Source organism: Kogia breviceps, chromosome 8 (assembly GCF_026419965.1).
Source record: "Kogia breviceps isolate mKogBre1 chromosome 8, mKogBre1 haplotype 1, whole genome shotgun sequence".
Taxonomy (NCBI): domain Eukaryota; kingdom Metazoa; phylum Chordata; class Mammalia; order Artiodactyla; family Physeteridae; genus Kogia; species Kogia breviceps.
Window position 1 is genome coordinate 47,941,887 of NC_081317.1, and position 19,393 is coordinate 47,961,279.

General features: G+C 37.5%; 1 protein-coding gene across 2 annotated transcripts in view; it reads left to right on the top strand.

Annotated features, from left to right (window-relative positions):
- CAAP1 (caspase activity and apoptosis inhibitor 1) overlaps positions 1-19,393 on the top strand; it is a 55,419-nt gene that overhangs the window by 16,910 nt on the left and 19,116 nt on the right. For both annotated transcript variants that reach the window (XM_059072973.2, XM_059072974.2), the window contains exon 5: positions 17,971-18,044. In XM_059072973.2, the coding sequence (XP_058928956.1) occupies positions 17,971-18,044 (74 nt within the window). The remainder of the gene's footprint in view (positions 1-17,970; positions 18,045-19,393) is intronic.

The window sequence follows — 19,393 nt, forward strand, 5'->3', positions numbered from 1 at the left end:
AGAGATTTTAGGTAATACATATAATTTTAACAACAACCCTAATAGTGATATGTGGTAGAACTCTGATGCCGTTTGTTAGTTGAATAAAAAGTGTTAGTTTTTCTTCTGTTTTTATTTTTTTTTATTTTTTTTATTTTTTTTATTTTTTTTTTTTGCGGTACGCGGGCCTCTCACTGTTGTGGCTTCTCCCGCTGCGGAGCACAGGCTCCGGACGCGTGGGGTCAGCAGCCACGGCTCACGGGCCCAGCAGCTCCGCAGCATGTGGGATCTTCCCGGACCAGGGCATGAACCCGTGTCCCCTGCATTGATAGGCGGACTCTCAACCACTGCGCCACCAGGGAAGCCCTCTTCTGTTTTTAGTAAGGGAGAAGCATTCATGTCTTTTTTGGTGAGTTATAGCCGTCTTGTGGGTTCAGCTCAGCTGGCATTAGAGTACTGAGTTTGATTTGTTCCAATTCAAGCAACACACTTCTTGGATCATGTTTGTATAAGTAACTTTCAAAGGGGCAATAGTACTCAGCCAAATGCTGAACTCTCAGTAAGTGTCAATAAAACTAAACTTGTTGGGAATAAAAGAGTCCTTCATAAACTGCTATTATTAAGCTTCAAAGGAATAAAGCATTTGAATAAAATTTACAGTGTTCCGGATCATTGAATTAATGGGCAGCATAAATCTTCAGTACATAATTAAATAAGTATTTTTATCAATAGATACAAAAATAGGCCTCAGGTAGACTCTAGACCCGGGCTTATTAGCAATAATACCTTCACAAATTGACTTGTGATTCATCTAACTCACATAACCTAATCTGAAATGTATGAGGTTGTTTTGTAACAATTATTTGTTTGTTTTAACTCTATTATGAAAAATTTCAGTGTACGATGAACCCTTGAATACCTATCACCCACTATGTTTCCTCCCATATTATTTTAAACCCCCTCCTTTCAACTTGATAACTTTGAAGCAGATCTTGACCCAGTTCTTTTTAAATATTTAACAGGTAGGCACCTCTCTAGAATCTTTAGAACATTCCTTGGAATGGGAGGGCCTGAGCTTCTCAGAGGTCTTAGGCTCTTCATTTGAATTGCAACTGTGTTTTCCATTGGGGAATTTTGAGGGTCTTGGGAAGGATTTTCTGTTTTTGTAACTGTCTACACACAAAAAAAATCTTTCTTTGTGTTACAGAAAGCTGATTTTTAAACTGTACCTGTTGTTGTTTTCCCATCAGTCGTTTTAATGCCTCATCTTGCTGCTCAAGCACTAGATTAGATGTAAGCAGGTAGTTTTCCTTCTCTCTGCTCTTCCCTTATCACTTTTAAAAAAAATTTAAGATTTTCTTAATCACATCTGATTCTTTGTATTAACTGTCTTTTCCATTTCAATTGAAAAATAAATTCACTGATGTTAAGTGCACTAAACTGATTGTTAACGATTATTCTTTATTACGCTGGTACACTTCTCCCAACATTTGAAGTTTTTGCTTACCAAGAGTCACGTGTATTTGTTTCCAGTGCAGTTACTGTAGTTTTACAATATAGTTATATGCAAAAACAGGTAAAATATCAGTATAAAAAGACTATTTGATCATGCTGAATGCTTTGGAAAACCTCAAAGTGCATTTGTTTTTAGCTGTGGGATAACAACAGTAAAAGTTTGGGCAGCACTGTATAAATAAAAAGGGTTATTTGTTTCTGCACTCAGATTTTTTTGCTTTAAATAAGCCAAAAGTAGAGATGTAGTCAATGGCTTATATGAGTAGGATGAGCCTGAACTCTTTTCCATGGATTCATATCAAAGGTAAGGCTTCATATCCAAAGACTGATGAATGAAGATACATTTCTGTTTTATGGTAACCTAAAAAGCTTAAATTATATATGTAACTTTTTTTTTCATTTCCTTTTTTTTTCTTTTTTAACATCTTTATTGGAGTATAATTGCTTTACAATGGTGTGCTAGTTTCTGCCTTATAACAAACTGAATCAGTTATACATATACATATATCCCCATATCTCTTCCCTCTTGCGGCTCCCTCCCTCCCACCCTCCCTATCCCACTCTTCTAGGTGGTCACAAAGGACTGAGCTAATCTCCCTGCACTATGCGGCTGCTTCCCACTAGCTATCTATTTTACATTTGGTAGTGTATATATGTCCATGCCACTCTCTCACTTTGTCACAGCTTACCCTTCCTCCTCCCCATATCCTCAAGTCTATTGTGTAGTAGGTCTGTGTCTTTATTCCCGTCTTACCCATAGGTTCTTCATGACCATTTTTTTCCCCTTAGATTCCATATATGTGTGTTAGCATATGGTATTTGTTTTTCTCCTTCTGACTTACTTCACTCTGTATGACAGACTCTAGGTCCATCCATCTCACTACACATAACTCAATTTCGTTTCTTTTTATGGCTGAGTAATATTCCAGTGTATATATGTGCCACATCTTCTTTATCCATTCATCTGTCAGTGGACACTTAGGTTGCTTCCATGTCCTGGCTATTGTAAATAGAGCTGCAATGAACATTTTGGTACATGACTCTTTCTGAATTATGGTTTTCTCAGGGTATATGCCCAGTAGTGGGATTGCTGGGTCGTATAGTAGCTCTATTTATAGTTTTTTAAGGAACAACCATACTGTTCTCCATAGTGGCTGTGTCAATTTACATTCCCACCAACAATGCAAGAGGGTTCCCTTTTCTCCACACCCTCTCTAGCACTTATCGTTTGTACATTTTTTGATGATGGCTATTCTGACTGGTGTGAGATGATATCTCATTGTAGTTTTGATTTGCATTTCTCTAATGATTAATGACGTTGAGCATTCTTTCATGTGTTTGTTGGCAATCTGTATATCTTCTTTGGAGAAATGTCTATTTAGGTCTTCTGCCCATTTTTGGATTGGGTTGTTTCTTATTTTTGATATTGAGCTGCATGAGCTGCTTGTATATTTTGGAGATGAATCCTTTGTCAGTTGCTTCATTTGCAACTATTTTTTCCCATTCTGAGGGTTGTCTTTTCTTCTTGTTTATGGTTTCCTTTGCTGTGCAAAAGCTTTTAAGTTCATTAGGTCCCATTTGTTTATTTTTGTTTTTATTTCCATTTCTCTAGGAGGTGGGTAAAAAAGTATCTTGCTGTGATTTATGTCATAGAGTGTTCTGCCTATGTTTTCCTCTAGGACTTTGATAGTGTCAGGCCCTACATTTAGGTCTTTAATCCATTTTGAGTTTATTTTTGTGTATGGTGTTAGGGAGTGTTCTAATTTCATACTTTTATATGTAGCTATCCAGTTTTCCTAGCACCACTTACTGAAGAGGCTTTCTTATCTCCACTGTATATTCTTGACTCCTTTATCAAAGGTAAGGTGACCATATGTGTGTGGGTTTATCTCTGGGCTTTCTGTCCTGTTCCATTGATCTATATTTCTGTTTTTGTGCCAGTACCATCCTGTCTTGATTACTGTAGATTTGTAGTATAGTCTGAAGTCAGGGAGCCTGATTCCTCCAGCTCCGTTTTTCTTTCTCAAGATTGCTTTGGCTATTCGGGGTCTTTTGTGTTTCCATACAACTTGTGAAATTTTTTATTCTAGTTCTGTGAAAAATGCCAATGGTAGTTGGATAGGGATTGCATTGAATCTGTAGATTGCTTTGGGTAGTAGAGTCATTTTCACAATGTTGATTCTTCCAATCCAAGAACATGGTATATCTCTCCATCTATTTCTATCATCTTTAATTTCTTTCATCAGTGTCTTATAATTTTCTGCATACAGGTCTTTTGTCTCCTTAGGTAGGTTTGTTCCTAGATATTTTATTCTTTTTGTTGCAATGGTAAATGGGAATGTTTTCTTAATTTCACTTTCAGATTTTTCAACATTAGTGTATAAGAATGCCAGAGATTTCTGTGCATTAATTTTGTATCCTGCAGCTTTACCAAATTCATTGATTAGCTCTAGTAGTTTTCTGGGAGCATCTTTAGCATTCTCTGTATATAGTATCATGTCATCTGCAAACAGTGACAGTTTTACTTCTTCTTTTCCGATTTGGGTTCCTTTTATTTCTTTTTCTTCTCTCATTGCTGTGGCTTTTACGTCCAAAACTATGTTGAATAGTAGTGATGTTCCTGATCTTGTTCCTGATCTTAGTGGAAATGGTTGCAGTTTTTCACCATTGAGGACAATGTTGGCTGTGGGTTTGTCATATATGTCCTTGTCTTGTTCCTGATCTTAGTGGAAATGGTTGCAGTTTTTCACCATTGAGGACGATGTTGGCTGTGAGTTTGTCATATATGTCCTTTATTATGTTGAGGAAAGTTCCCTCTATGCCTACTTTCTGGAGGATTTTTATCATAAATGGATGTTGAATTTTGTTGGAAGCTTTCTCTCCATCTATAGAGATGGTCATATGGTTTTTCTCCTTCAGTTTGTTAATATGGTGTATCACATTGATCGATTTGCATATATTGAAGAATCCTTGCATTCCTGGGATAAACCCCACTTGATCATAATGTATGATCCTTTTAATGTGCTGTTGGATTCTGTTTGCTAGTATTTTGTTGTGGGTTTTTACATCTATGTTCATCAGTGATATTGGCCTGTAGTTTTCTTTCTTTGTGACATCTTTCTCTGGTTTTGGTATCAGAGAGTGATGGTGGCCTCGTAGAATAAGTTTGGGAGTGTCCCTCCCCCTGCTATATATTAGAAGGGTTTGAGAAGGATCGGTGTTAGCTCTTCTCTAAATGTTTGATAGAATTCGCCTGTGAAGCCATCTGGTCCTGGGCTTTTGTTTGTTGGAAGATTTTTAATCACAGTTTGAATTTCAGTGCTTGTGATTGGTTTGTTCATATTTTCTGTTTCTTCCTGGTTCAGTCTCGGAAGGTTGTGCATTTCTAAGAATTTGTCCATTTCTTCCATTTTATTGGCATAGAGTTGCTTGTAGTAATCTCTCATGATCCTTTTATTTCTGCAGTGTAAATTGTTCCTTCTCCTTTTTCATTTCTAAGTCTATTGATTTGAGTTTTCTCCCTTTTTTTCTTGATGAGTTTCCGTAATGGTTTATCAATTTTGTTTATCTTCTCAAAAAAACAGCTTTTAGTTTTATTGATCTTTGCTATCATTTCCTTCATTTCTTTTTCATTTATTTCTGATCTGATCTTTATGATTTCTTTCCTTCCGCTCACTTTAGCGTTTTTTTGTTCTTTCTCTAATTGCTTTAGGTGTAAGGTTAGGTTATTTATTTGAGATGTTTCTTGTTTCTTAAGGTAGGATTGTATTGCTGTAAACTTCCCTCTTAAAACTGCATTTGCTGCATCCCATAGGTTTTGGGTGATCGTGTTTTCATTGTCATTTGTTTCTAGGTATTTTTTGATTTCCTCTTTGATTTCTTCAGTGATCTCTTGGTTATTAAGTAGTGTATTGTTTAGCCTCCATGTGTTTGCATTTTTTACAGAGTTTATTCCTGTAACTGATATCTAGTCTCATAGCGTTGTGGTCGGAAAAGATACTTGATATGATTTCAATTTTCTTAAATTTACGAAGGCTTGATTTGTGACCCAAGATATTATCTATCCTGGAGAATGTTCCATGAGCACTTGAGAAGAATGTGTATTCTGTTGTTTTTGGATGGAATGTCCTATAAATATCAATGAAGTCCATCTTGTTTAATGTTTCATTTAAAGCTTGTGTTTCCTTATTTATTTTCATTTTGGATGATCTGTCCATTGGTGAAAGTGGGGTGTTAAAGTCCCCTACTATGATTGTGTTACTGTCGATTTCCCCTTTTATGGCAGTTAGTATTTGCCTTATGTATTGAGGTGCTCCTATGTTGAGTGCATAAATATTTACAATTGTTATATCTTCTTCTTGGATCGATCTCCTGATCATTATGTAGTGTCCTTCTTTGTCTCTTGTAGTAGTCTTTATTTTAAAGTCTATTTTGTCTGATGTGAGAATTGCTACTCCAGCTTTCTTTTGATTTCCATTTGCATGGAATATCTTTTTCCATCCTCTCACTTTCAGTCTGTATGTGTCCCTAGGTCTGAAGTGGATCTCTTGTAGACAGCATATATACTGGTCTTGTTATTGTATCCATTCAGCCAGTCTATGTCTTTTGGTTGGAGCATTTAATCCACTTACATTTAAGGTAATTATCCATATGTATGTTCATATTACCATTTTCTTAATTGTTTTGAGTTTGTTATTGTAGGTCTTTTCCTTCTCTTGTGTTTCCTACCTATAGAAGTTCCTTTAGCATTTGTTGTAAAGCTGGTTTGGTGGTGCTGAGTTCTCTTAGCTTTTACTTGTCTGTAAACGTTTTAATTTCTCCATGAAATCTGAATGAGATCCTTGCTGGGTAGAGTAATCTTGCTTGTAGGTTCTTCCCTTTCATCACTTTAAATATGTCCTGCCACTCCCTTCTGGCTTGCAGAGTTTCTGCTGAAAGATCAGCTGTTAACCTTATGGGGATTCCCTTGTGTGTTATTTGTTGTTTTTCCCTTGCTGCTTTTAATATGTTTTCTTTGTATTTAATTTTTGATAGTTTGATTAATATGTGTCTTGGCATGTTTCTCCTTGGATTTATCCCGTATGGGACTCTCTGTGCTTTCTGGACTTGATTAACTATTTCCTTTCCCATATTAGGGAAGTTTTCAACCATAATCTCTTCAAATATTTTCTCAGTTCCTTTCTTTTTCTCTTCTTCTACTGGGACCCCTATAAGTTGCATGTTGATTCATTTAATATTGTCCCAGAAGTCTCTGAGACTGTCTTCAATTCTTTTCATTCTTTTTTCTTTATTCTGCTCTGCAGTAGTTATTTCCACTGTTTTGTCTTCCAGGTCACGTATCCATTCTTCTGCCTCAGTTATTCTGCTATTGATCCCTTCTAGAGAATTTTTATTTTTAAATTTTATTTTATTTTTATTTTTTTTAACGATGTTGGGGATAGGAGTTTATTAATTAATTTATTTATTTTTGCTGTGTTGGGTCTTCGTTTCTGTGCGAAGGCTTTCTCTAGTTGTGGCAAATGGGGGCCACTCTTCATCGTGGTGCGCGGGCCTCTCACTGTCGCGGCCTCTCCTGTTGCGGAGCATAGGCTCTAGATGCGCAGGCTCAGTAGTTGTGGCTCATGGGCCTAGTTGCTCCACGGCATGTGGGATCTTCCCAGACCAGGGCTCGAACCCGTGTCCCCTGCATTAGCAGGCAGATTCTCAACCACTGTGCCACCAGGGAAGCCCTGGAGAATTTTTAATTTCATTTATTGTGTTGTTCATCACTGTTTGTTTGCTCTTTAGTTCTTGTAAGTCCTTGTTAAACTTTTCTTGTATTTTCTCTATTCTATTTACAAGATTTTGGATCATCATTATTCTTAATTCTTTTTCAGGTAGACTGCCTATTTCCTCCTCATTTTTAGGTCTGGTGGGTTTTTACCTTGCTTCTTCATCTGCTGTGCATTTTTCTGTCTTTTCATTTTGCTTAAGTTACTGTGTTTGGGGTCTCCTTTTTGCAGGCTGCAGGTTTGTAGTTCCCATTGTTTTTGGTGTCTGTCCCCAGTGGCTAAGGTTGGTTCAGTGGGTTGTGTAGGCTTCCTGGTGGAGGCTACTAGCGCCTGCGTCCTGGTGGATGAGGTTGGATGTTGTCTTTCTGGTGGGCAGGTCCACGTCTGGTGGTGTGTTTTGGGGTGTCTGTGACCTTATGATTTTAGGCAACCTCTCTGCTAATGGATGGGGTTGTGTTCCTGTCTTGCTAGTTGTTTCGAATAGAGTGTCCAGCACTGTAGCTTGCTGGTTGTTGAGTGAAGCTGGGTCTTGGTGTTGAGATGGAGATCTCTGGGAGATTTTTGCTGTTTGATATTACGTGGGGCTGGGAGGTCTCTTGTGGACAGTGTTGTAAACTTGGGTCTCCCACCTCAGAGGCACAGCCCTGATGCCTGGCTGGAGCACCAAGGGCCTTTTATCCACACGGTTCAGTAAAAGGGAGGAAAAATAGAAAGAAGATAAAATAAAATAAAATAAAGTAAAATAAAGTTATTAAAATAAAAAATAATTATTAGGAAAAAATTTTTAAAAAGTTAAAAAAAGCAAACACAAAACAGACAGAACCCTAGGACAAATGGTAAAAGCAAAGCTATACAGACAAAATCACACACAGAAGCATACACACTCACAAAAAGAGAAAAAGGGGGAAAAATATATATCTTTTGTCTCTAAGTCCACCTCCTCAATTTGGGATGGTTTGTTATCTATTCAGGTATTTCACAGATGCAGGATACATCAAGTTGATTGTGGAGATTTAATCCTCTGCTCCTGAGGCTGCTGGGAGAAATTTCCCTTTCCCTTCTTTGTTTGCACAGCTCCCAGGGTTCAGCTTTGGATTTGGACCTGACTCTGTGTGTAGGTCGCCTGCGAGCGTCTATTCTTTGCTCGCACAGGACGGGGTTAAAGCAGCAGCTGATTCAGCAGCTCTGGCTCACTCAGGCCGGGGAGAGGGAGGGGTACGCATGTGGGGCGAGCCTGCGGCGGCAGAGGCCAGTGTGACGTTCCACCAGCCTGAGGCGCGCCGTGTGTTCTCCCTGGGAAGTTGTCCCCGTATCTCAAGACCCTGGCAGTGGCGGGCTGCACAGGCTCCTGGGAGGGGGGTGTGTGGATAGTGACCTGTGCTCACACACAGGCTTCTTGGTGGTGGCAGCAGCGGCCTTAGCGTCTCGTGCCCGTCTCTGGGGTCCGCGCTGATAGCCGCGGCTCGCGCCCGTCTCTGGAGCTCCTTTAAGGGGTGCTCTTAATCCCCTCTCCTCGCGCACCAGGGAACAAAAAGGCCAGAAAAAGTCTCTTTCCTCTTCGGCAGCTCCAGACGTTTTCCTGCACTTCCTCCCGGCTAGCTGTGGCGCACTAGCCACTTTCAGGCTGTGTTCACGCCGTCAACCCCAATGCTCTCCCTGGCATCCGACCGAAGAAGCCCAAGCCTCAGCTCCCAGCCCCCGCCCGCCCCGGCGGGTGAGCAGACAACCCTCTCGGGCTGGTGAGTGCTGGTCGGCATCAATCCTCTGTGCGGGAATCTCTCCACTTTGCCCTCCGTGCCCCTGTTGCTGCGCTCTCCTCCATGGCTCCGAAGCTTCCCCTCCGCCACCCACAGTCTCCGCCCGTGAAGGGGCTTCCTAGTGTGTGGAAACCTTTCCTCCTTCATAACTCCCTCTCACCGGTGCAGGATCCTTCCCTATTCTTTTGTGTCTTTTTTTTCTTTTTTCTTTTGCCCTACCCAGGTACGTGGGGGTGTTTCTTGCCTTTTGGGAGGTCTGAGGTCTTCTGCCAGCGTGGAGTACGTGTTCTGTAGGAGTTGTTCCACATGTAGATGTATTTCTCATGTATTTGTGAGGAGGAAGGTGTTGTCTGCGTCTAACTCTTCTGCCATCTTGAAGCTCCTCCTCTATGTAACTTTTAAAAGTGTTTCCCTAATAAAAATATTAATAAAATATATATTTTTTTCAGTTAAGTGATACCATGTTGTCTGAGTTAGACAAAAGGGACTTTACTGTATTAGTTTGTTCTTGTCTTTATTATGAAAAGTGTCAAGTGTATAGAAAAGTAGAGAGAACAGTATAATGAAACCCCCAAATAACTATTGCCTAGGCCTAACAATTATTACATTTTCCATATTTGTTTTATCTATTTTCTTGAAGTACTGTAAGTTGATTCTACCTATTTATGTTTGAATTTTCAGTAAATAAGGACATTTTCCCACATAGCCATATATCTTGTGTGTGTTATTTAACAGCTTATTTATTTGAATGGTAAATGCGTGTACATAGTATAAAGTTTTAAAAAGTATACAGTGAAAATAAGTCTCACTCTTTTTTCTGTTCCCCATTCTGAATCCCTTCCTGTAGGCAACCACAGTAAACCAGTTTCTTGTGTATCCTCCCAGAGAAATTGTATACATTTACAAATGTATAAGTGTATGTATAGTTATTCTTGTCACACAAATGGTAGCATACTGTGCAAACTGTTCCATACCTTTTTTTGTTTAATTTTTTCCATTTAATAGTATCACTTTTTTGGATTTTGTACCTAGTGCATAGAAGGCTTCATACACACACACACACACACACACACACACACACACACACACACACCTGTATACTATTCCGTTGTTGAATATAGCAAAAGTCTATCTATGGACATTTAAGTATTTACTGTATTCTGTTACTATATATGATATGAGTATCTCTGTATGTAAGTAATCTTGTTCTTCTGGACATTTAAGTGTTTACTGTCTTCTGTTACTGCATATGATATGAGTATCTCTGTATGTAAGTAGTCTTGTTCTTCTTTGATTGTATTAAAGTCCTGTAAGCTAATTGTTGGATCAGATGTTTGGGCATTTGAAATTTTAATAGATACTGCCTAATTGACTTTCAGAGTTTAAACCAATTTATACCCTTCCCCCAAAATGTGGAATACATGTTTTCATATACTTTAGCTAATATAATGTTGTCTAGCATTTTGATCTTTGTTCATCTGATAGGTAAAAAAGAATATCTCATTGGAATTTTAATTTATATTCTCTGAGTGAAATTGACTGTCTTTCCATATATTACAAAACTATTTGAATTTCCTTTTTCTGTGAGCTTTGTCATTTTTGTTTACCTTGTGTGTGTATGTAGGTAGAGGGCATTGGTCTTTTTTAAAAAATTAATTTATTATTATTTGTTTTGGGTGCACTGGGTCTTTGTTGGGGTGCATGGGCTTTCTCTAGTTGTGGCGAGCAGGGGCTACTCTTCATTGCAGTGCACAGGCTTCTCTTTGTTGTGGCTTCTCTTGTTGCAGAGCATGGGCTTTAGGCGCACAGGCTTCAGTAGTTGCAGCATGCAGGCTCAGTAGTTGCGGCATGTGGGCTCAGTAGTTGTGGCTTGCGGGCTCTAGAGTGCAGGCTTAGTAGTTGTGGCTCACGGGCTCTAGAGCACAGGCTCAGTAGTTGTGGCACATGGGCTTAGTTGCTCCACCGCATGTGGGATCTTCCTGGACCAGGGATTGAACCCATATCCCCTGCATTGGCAGGCGGATTCTTAACCACTGCACCACCAGGGAAGTCCCCTCTGGTCTTTTAATTCGTTGTTTGTGATGTGGGTTGCAATTTTTTTTCTTTTTGCTTGTTGCTTTTTTTTTTTTTTACTTTGTTTATGGCTTTTGTTGTTTTTTTGCACATGCATAAATATTTCATGCTTAATGTAGTCTGATTTTATCAATCTTTTATGGTTTCTGGATTTTATATTTACAAAAGTCCTTCTCCATTCTGAAATTTTAAAAAGTATTTTTCATTCTTTCTCTTAGTACTGTATGGTTTTTAAAAATGTTTAAATCTTTGATTCATTTGGAATTTATTTTGGTTACCAGTTGTATTTGCTCATGTCTGTCTTTTTACTGAAATTTTCCACAGTAAAATAATAATTCTGTCTTGATGATTTAATAGCATATCTTAGTTTTTTCCAATAGAAAGAAGTATTTTCCTGTGAGGTCTTGGGGTCAAATTTTGAATGAAAACTGATACTTTGAGATATAGATGATGGCTACATATAATTTTTTTTTTTTACATATAATTTTTAATATTACCACTTGGAGAACTGTTTCTTTAAGTAGGAGAAAGTCTGCATAAATGTAAAGAATGAAGGTTCTAGAGTTAAACTGCCTGCATTTTTAGCAGCAGAACTCCACAGCTTACTATTTCTCTGACCTTTGGCAAGTTAGTTAACCTCTCTGGGCCTCAACTTCCTTGTTTGGAGAATAGGGGTAATATCAGTACCTACTCATAGGATTGTGATGATGATTAAATGGGGAAAGATTGTAAAGTGCTTAGAATAGTACTTGTTGAAATGCATTGACAAAAATATTGCTGTATTTGCTCTAGAATTTTTACTTTGAATCACTGAATTTTTACTTTGAATCACACAATCACTGTTCTTAAAATTCCACTTTACATTGATGAGTATTGGGGATTCCCTTCCCCAAATTCCTTTTATGAAAGCCTAAAGAAAGCAAAAGAATTCATTGTGATTTTTAAGTTATTATTCTTTACTGTTATTGCTTTTTAAAAACAATTTATTGCTTACAAGTGTCTAACTTTTTCATTTATTACAAACATAGTTTAAGTTAAGAGAAAACTATTGTATACATATTTTAAAGCATAAAAGGATTTTTTTCACAAATGAGATCAATTTGTTAAATTGCCATTACTCTGTATGCTAAATTCTTTTAGACATAGTATATGTATTATAAAGGGCTTGACTGTGTGCTTTTTGGCTGGTAAAGGGTAATAAATTGGTTATCTGTACCCCACTTATGTTCTTGTGTCCTAAATCAGCTGTAATACTTAGGCAGACTATTCTGTATAATAAGTTTATCAGAAATAATGGAATACATTTTTCAGAAAACCTTCTCAGAAAGTACTACTAATCATTGACAGTATTGAGACTTAATGCTTAGATAGGACTCCACATTCAAAGTAGTACAGTATTTGCACATCCTAATTGTGCACCTTTAAATAAAGCACTTATAAAGTGATCTCATACAGTTTTTAAAACTGGAAAAGGCTTGAAAGCAGGAATATAGGGATAGAACAAAGAGGAGATCCTCTGTGATTCCCTTTAGTCACTTTTATATAGATTAGAGCCCCCATTTAGAGAATTGACTTATTTACAAAAACTTGGGAGTTGTGGGGGGCAATTTATAGAATGAATTCTTAGAGAATCATGGATCAGAGAAACGGGAGTATGGTAACTGATTTTTGGAATTATGTTATTTGGGGAAAGGAAATGGAAACAAGGGTTAAATTTTGCTATCTTGAGGAATGAGCTTGCTGAGGGAAACACTAGAGATGTGAAATTATTTGTTGTTTGGAAAAGCCCTTTGAGAAAGATTGTTTTGCTCCATTCCATAGTGTTTGAGGGTTACATTGGAGCAATAGGTGATTTCATTTTTCTGAACTTGTTCTAAGACTTTGTGGCTCCCCAACTTAAAAAATATTAAAAGTGCAATTTAGATACAACAAAATTCACGTTTTGGTTTTTTCTTTTTACTATATACTTATGTGGGTTTGGACAAATTTATCTACCATCACAGCCACAATATAGACCCGTTACATCATACCCAGAATTTCCCCCATGGCTCTTTGTAGTCCACTCCTTCTCCTATGCCCAACCGTTGACAACCTGATTAATGTACTCACACGTTTTCTTTTTCCAGAATGTCATATAGAGAAATACAGTATAGAGGCTTCTTTCACTTAGCATAATGCATTTGAGATTCACGTATGTTGCTGTGTATATAAGTAGTTCCTTCCTTTTCCTTGCTGAGTAGTTGGTATTCCATTGTGTGGGTGAACCACAGTTTGTTTATCCATTCTCCAGTTCAGGTAATATAGTAGGTAGAAAAATGACTCTCTAATCTCCAGAAATTAAGAGTGTATTACTTTATGTATTGAGAAAAGGGACTTTGCAGATTTGGTTAAGGTTAAGGACTTTGAGATGGGGAGATTATCCTAGATTATCCAGGTTATCCCAGTCTCATCACACTGAGTTATTAAAAGTGGAAGAGGAAGACAGAAGAAGAGTAGGTCAGAGAGATGTGACATGAGAAGACCTTGACTGGAAGCTGGGTAAGCAGCAAGACAACAGGGATTTTGGCCCTACCATCTCAGGGAACAAATTTATGCCAGCAATCCAAATGAGCAGGAAATGAATTCTCCCCTAGAGTCTCCAGAAAAGAGTGCAGCCTGTGGACACTTTGATTTTAGTCCAGTGAGACCCCTCCCAGACTTCTGACCTACAGAACTGTGATACACATTTATGTTGTTGTTTTAAACTATTGATCATATATGTGTTAGATCTGTTTCTGTACTCTATTCTGTTTTATTAATCCAGATGTTTATCCTTTCTCTAATACCACTACTATCTTGGTTACTGTAGCTTTTTACTCTTGAAATGTGATAGTGTGCATCCTTAAACTTGGTTATTCTTTTTCAAAATTGTTTTGGCTACTCTAGTTTCTTTGCCTGTCTCTTATTTTTAATAGTAGAAAGCTCATAACATGATAAGCTGGCATCATTCAGCCTCTAGATTTACTCCCAGGATAGTGGAGAGAACCAAGGGTTATATCTATCGTTAGGACAGTTTGCCTGATTCTTTGTTAGCTGACTTTTTCCAAAATGGGAGGGATCCTTCTGGTTTGGTTCTCTCTTTATCCTTCTGTTGAGGTCTCTTACAAGAAATTGATTTTTTTTTTTCTGTTTAGCAATATATTTTAAACCTTAGTAATTCACATGTGTGGTTGTTCTTGATTAAGTCCTACAGATCTCCCCAGTGTATTACTCTGATTTTAAAAACCAAATTCATTGGAGTTATAAGAAAGCATCAAGCATAGAACCATATTTGGAGTAAAAGAAAGTTAGACTGATGTTGGTTTGAGAACTTAAATCCCAAGGATAGATAATAGGGCTCTTTTATAATTCAAGGCCAAGATTGTAAATTAAGGTGCTTTAAGGAGCATTGCAGATGGGAGAAGAGAATTGGGGAAATAAAAACTGGCTTTTTTTTTCTTAATGGAAAAGACTACAAAAAGCATTGTAAGATTCTTAACCTAAGCCAGATTTTTAGTGTGTTCCTTCCCTCCCCCCTTTTTTCTCTTCACCTCTTCTCTCTCCAGTTGTTATAAAATTCTTATATGGTTTTAAAGTGTTTGATAGAAATATTTAAATGTCATTTAAATATAAATTGGAATTCCTTTAGTTTTCCTAACTCTGACACTTAGTATGTTTTATTATGTTAGGGGAGACATAATTTTCTTACACTTTAAGACATTTCCTTTTTTGTTTCCATCTTACCTTTAATGCTCTTTAGTGAAAATCTTTAAATTGCATTACAGAACTCTGAATGTGTATGATAATTTTAGTTGCAAATCTATGTCTTGGAAAAATTAAAATTCCAAACTATTTTCTGGAACATTTTTTCAGCTTCTGATGATACTGATATAAAAGCATCTAGCTTTTCACTTTTCAGCCACAAGGTGGTGTACTACCTCTACTGTCTGAAGTTTTTTTTGGTGACTTTCTTCAACAGCCTGATCAAATCCAACTTAAGAGAAAACAGAACATTATAAGCATTCACTTTGGGCAGTAAAAAATTTGTTTATGCCGGCAGATGGTCTTTATAGAGGGGTCCAATTTTATTTGAAGGGGATTCAAGGAGCTTTCACAAAGAAAATCAAATAATGCATAAAATAATGCATTTCACTACATTATTATTTTAAAATTTTATTTGGAAATAATTTCAGAATTATTAAAATGTTGCAGGAATAAGAATAGTACAAAAAACATACATATATCCTTTTATTATTAACATTTAGTCCCATTTGCACACCTTCTCTTTATATACTTGTATATTTTCTTCTGAAACATTTGAGGCTAAGTTATATACATCATGACACTTTACCTCTAAATACTACATTGTACTTTTCCTAAAATAGTGATATTCTTTTTCATATAACCACAATACATTGTTAACTTCAGTAAATTCAGCTTTAGTAAATTTAACATTGATACTTTTTTTTTGGGGGGGGGTATGCGGGCCTCTCACTGCTGTGGCCTCTCCCGTTGCGGAGCACAGGCTCTGGACGCGCAGGCCTAGCAGCCATGGCTCACGGGCTTAGTTGCTCCGCGGCATGTGGGATCTTCCCGGACCAGGGCACGAACCCGTGTCCCCTGCATCGGCAGGCGGACTCCCAACCACTGCGCCACCAGGGAAGCCCCAACATTGATACTTTTATCCAATCTGCCATCAGTATTTTAGTTTGTCACTTGATTCAGTAATATCCTTTATAATGTTTTCCCCCTCCAGTTGAGCAGTCTCAAGTCAGTTATAACATTTAATTGTCATGACTCTTTAGCCTCCTTTAACCTGGAATATTTCCACAGCCTTTCTTTGTCTTTGATAACATTGCCTTTAACTCCCCTCCCTCTTTTTTTTTTTTTTTTTTTTTTTTGCGGTACGCGGGCTTCTCACTGTTGTGGCCTCTCCCGTTGCGGAGCACAGGCTCCGGACGCGCAGGCTCAGCGGCGATGGCTCACGGGCCCAGTCGCTCCGCGGCACGTGGGATCCTCCCAGACCGGGGCACGAACCCGTGTCCTCTGCATCGGCAGGCGGACTCTCAACCACTGCGCCACCAGGGAAGCCCTCCCCTCCCTCTTTTTAATAGAACATTACTCATTTCCACTTGCGGTTTGTCTGATGATTCCTCGTGATATAGGTTATACATTCTCAGTTATAATATTGCATGAGTGATGTTGTGTCTTTATCAGGTATTGCATATGCCCATGGTCCTTTTAATGGTGATGTTACATTATAAGTTAGGTGTATGTGTTTAGAAGAGAAATAAGTGTCATTCAGGTATAAGAGCAAACAAACATTTTCTCTAAAGGAATATACTTAGAAATAGATTAATGTTCCGAGTAGGTAAAATCTAATTTGACGTAGGGCTTGAGGTGGCATATTTTAACTTTATTCTTTGCAAGGCTTTCTTTTTTCTTTTTCTTTTTGGCTGCGTTGGGTCTTTGTTGCTGTGCGCGGGCTTTCTTTGGTGGTGGCGAGTGGGGGCTACTCTTCGTCTCAGTGGCTTCTCTTGCCACGGGCTCTAGGCACGCAGGCTTCAGTAGTTGTGGCTCGTGGACTCTAGAGCGCAGCCTGAGTAGTTGTGGCACATTGGCTTAGTTGCTCTGTGGCATGTGGGATCTTCCTGGACCAGGGGTCGAACCCTTGTCCCCTGCATTGGTAGGCAGATTCTTAACCACTGTGCCACCAGGGAGGTCCCCTTTACAAAGCTTTTAATGTGGTATATTGGCATTTAATCTGCCCCTAGATTGCCAGGGTGTGTTGTTGATATCCTCCTTGGGATCTGCTAGTCATTCTGGTGAAAGAATAAAATCTGAGTAGGTGACATTAGACAGAAAGAAGGATAAAAAATGGAGCTATCTCAATTATAAATCTCCAAGATATCTTAATACCAAGTTAAATATTTTCAGTTTCTATTTGAGTTTATACTTGTATTAGTAAAGTTTTAATACAGAACTTATAAGTGCCAAATGTGTTGACTGGAAAGAAAATTGTAAATTTCTCAAAGAAATGATCACAAGTCTTTATCCTTTAGTTATTTGAGGGATTTGTTATTAAGTAGTTATAAAAAGTTTTGTGAATACGAAAATTTCCTAGATATTTCTAGTATGTTAGTCTTAGGGTGTGTATAAAAATTCTCAGAAGGTAATAGATATGTATTTTAAAGAAAATAGTTATTTTGAATATTTATAATAATTAATGTCTTGACTTTTGCTGTAAAGTATTTGTAACATCAATATTATGATGGTATAATGCTCTCTAAGAAAGAGTATTAGTTTAGTTTACAGCTCTTTTGCAGAAATAGTGAATCAAGAACTTTTTTTATGGCATGATCTTATACATAATCCATTTACTTTGATTACGTATGTTTATTACAAATAAGATATGTATTTTCCACATCCTGTAGACACCAAAGCATTTGAGATATGAAATTAGATGAATATAAAATAATTTGAATGCCAGAGTACCCATTAAATTTAACAGTTGAACTTGAAAAAATACTAGATTCTTCTGTGAGTTATGATTTCTCCCATCAGCTACCCTGCAGAGTATTGGAAGGGAGAGGAAGTTAACCTCGGTATTCATTTCAGGTTTGTCCCTTGATTTTACAAAGTATACTACTTAAATTGGTAGTAGTTTATAGCCGCTGCTTCTGACACTTGTATACATGTTTCTGAGTTCCCAGAATGTACTGAATGGTACCCTGGGGGCTGAGAAGAATTCAGTGTGTCTTCTCAAGTGTATAACTTAATTCTAGAAACCTCAGCAGTAAATATTATTTCATTGAATAATGTTTAAAAAATTGTTTTTATTTATTTTCATTCCTCAGACAAGACATCTGTATAGATTCTACTTCATCCCTGAGAGAGAACAAGCAACCTGAAGGTTTGGAATTAAAACAAGGTATGGATCATGTACTTAACTTTTTCTGTAACATTTTACCTGAAAATTATAAGCATTTTACCAATAATAAATTTTCACAGTCTTCCAGTTTGCCCCCACTTTATAGATAGGGAAACAAAATAGTTTATTTAGTCTAAGATCAAGAGTAAGATATACATCCTTTATTTCATGACTCCTTTAGCCATTGGAGTGGTTCTGTCTTAGTGCTGTATGATTACAGATGCCAACAGAAAGGTGTCATTTTTGAATAGTTTTAATTCAGTAATCTATTATATATTCTCATCTCCGAGGTACTGTAGCTATGTTAACTGGATAGCTTTGGGTTGTATATGGGGGAAAAAAGTTTTATAGAATAACTTTTTTCTGTCTTTTTTTTTTTGCTAGATATTTTATCCTTGTTTACTTTCTTCCTCATATATTATTTTCTATAAATCAGTAATTTTGGACATTACCAGCTAACAGAAGTAAAATGGTAGTTGTTATTTATTCAAGCCAGGTAGATGAATAGGGCTAATCTTTTAGATGTCTTTTTTTGTTGTTTTTTTTTTCTCATGCCTAGCAGGGAAAACTGAATGTAAAAATAAATTTTTGTTATGTAGTCAAAGATTACCTTACATTTTTCCATTTTCCTGATAAAAATTACTTCAGAGCAGTGAGAATTTGTTGCAGCCAAGAGGGTTATGTTGTTTATTTTGTAGGCAACTAGTCTTTGATGGGCTTAGTTTCTCTAAAACTTGAATCGTAAGAACTTATTTGGTAGAGAGAAACAGGTCATCAGTTTACTTAGGCAGAATTTCTTTTTTTAAGCCATAGCCTGTACTACTAATGCTTAATTAAGAAATGGAGGGACTTCCCTGGTGGTACAGTAGTTAAGAATCCACCTGCCAGTGCAGGGGACATGGGTTTGATCCCTGGTCCCGGAAGATCCCACATGCTGCCGAGCAAATAAGCCCATGCACCGCAACTACTGAGCCTGCTCTCTAGAGCCTGCAGGCCACAACTACTGAGCCCTTGTGCCACAACTACTGAAGCCTGTGTGCCTAGAGCCCGTGCTTTGCAGCAAGAGAAGTCACCATAATGAGAAGCCTGCACACCACAACGAAGAGTAGCCCCCGCTCGCTGCAACAAGAGAAAGCCCACATGCAGCAATGAAGACCCAATGCATCCAAAAATAAATAAATAAAATAAATAAACAAAAAACCAAAACATGTATATTTTTTAAAAAAGAAAAAGGGAAAAGGTTGATTAATTAATTTTGTGATTCCTTTAGTTCATATGTAGTGAGAACAAAATCTAGATTTTCTGTAATTCTAACTTACGTACTCTGGTGTTTATAAATATTTCTGATG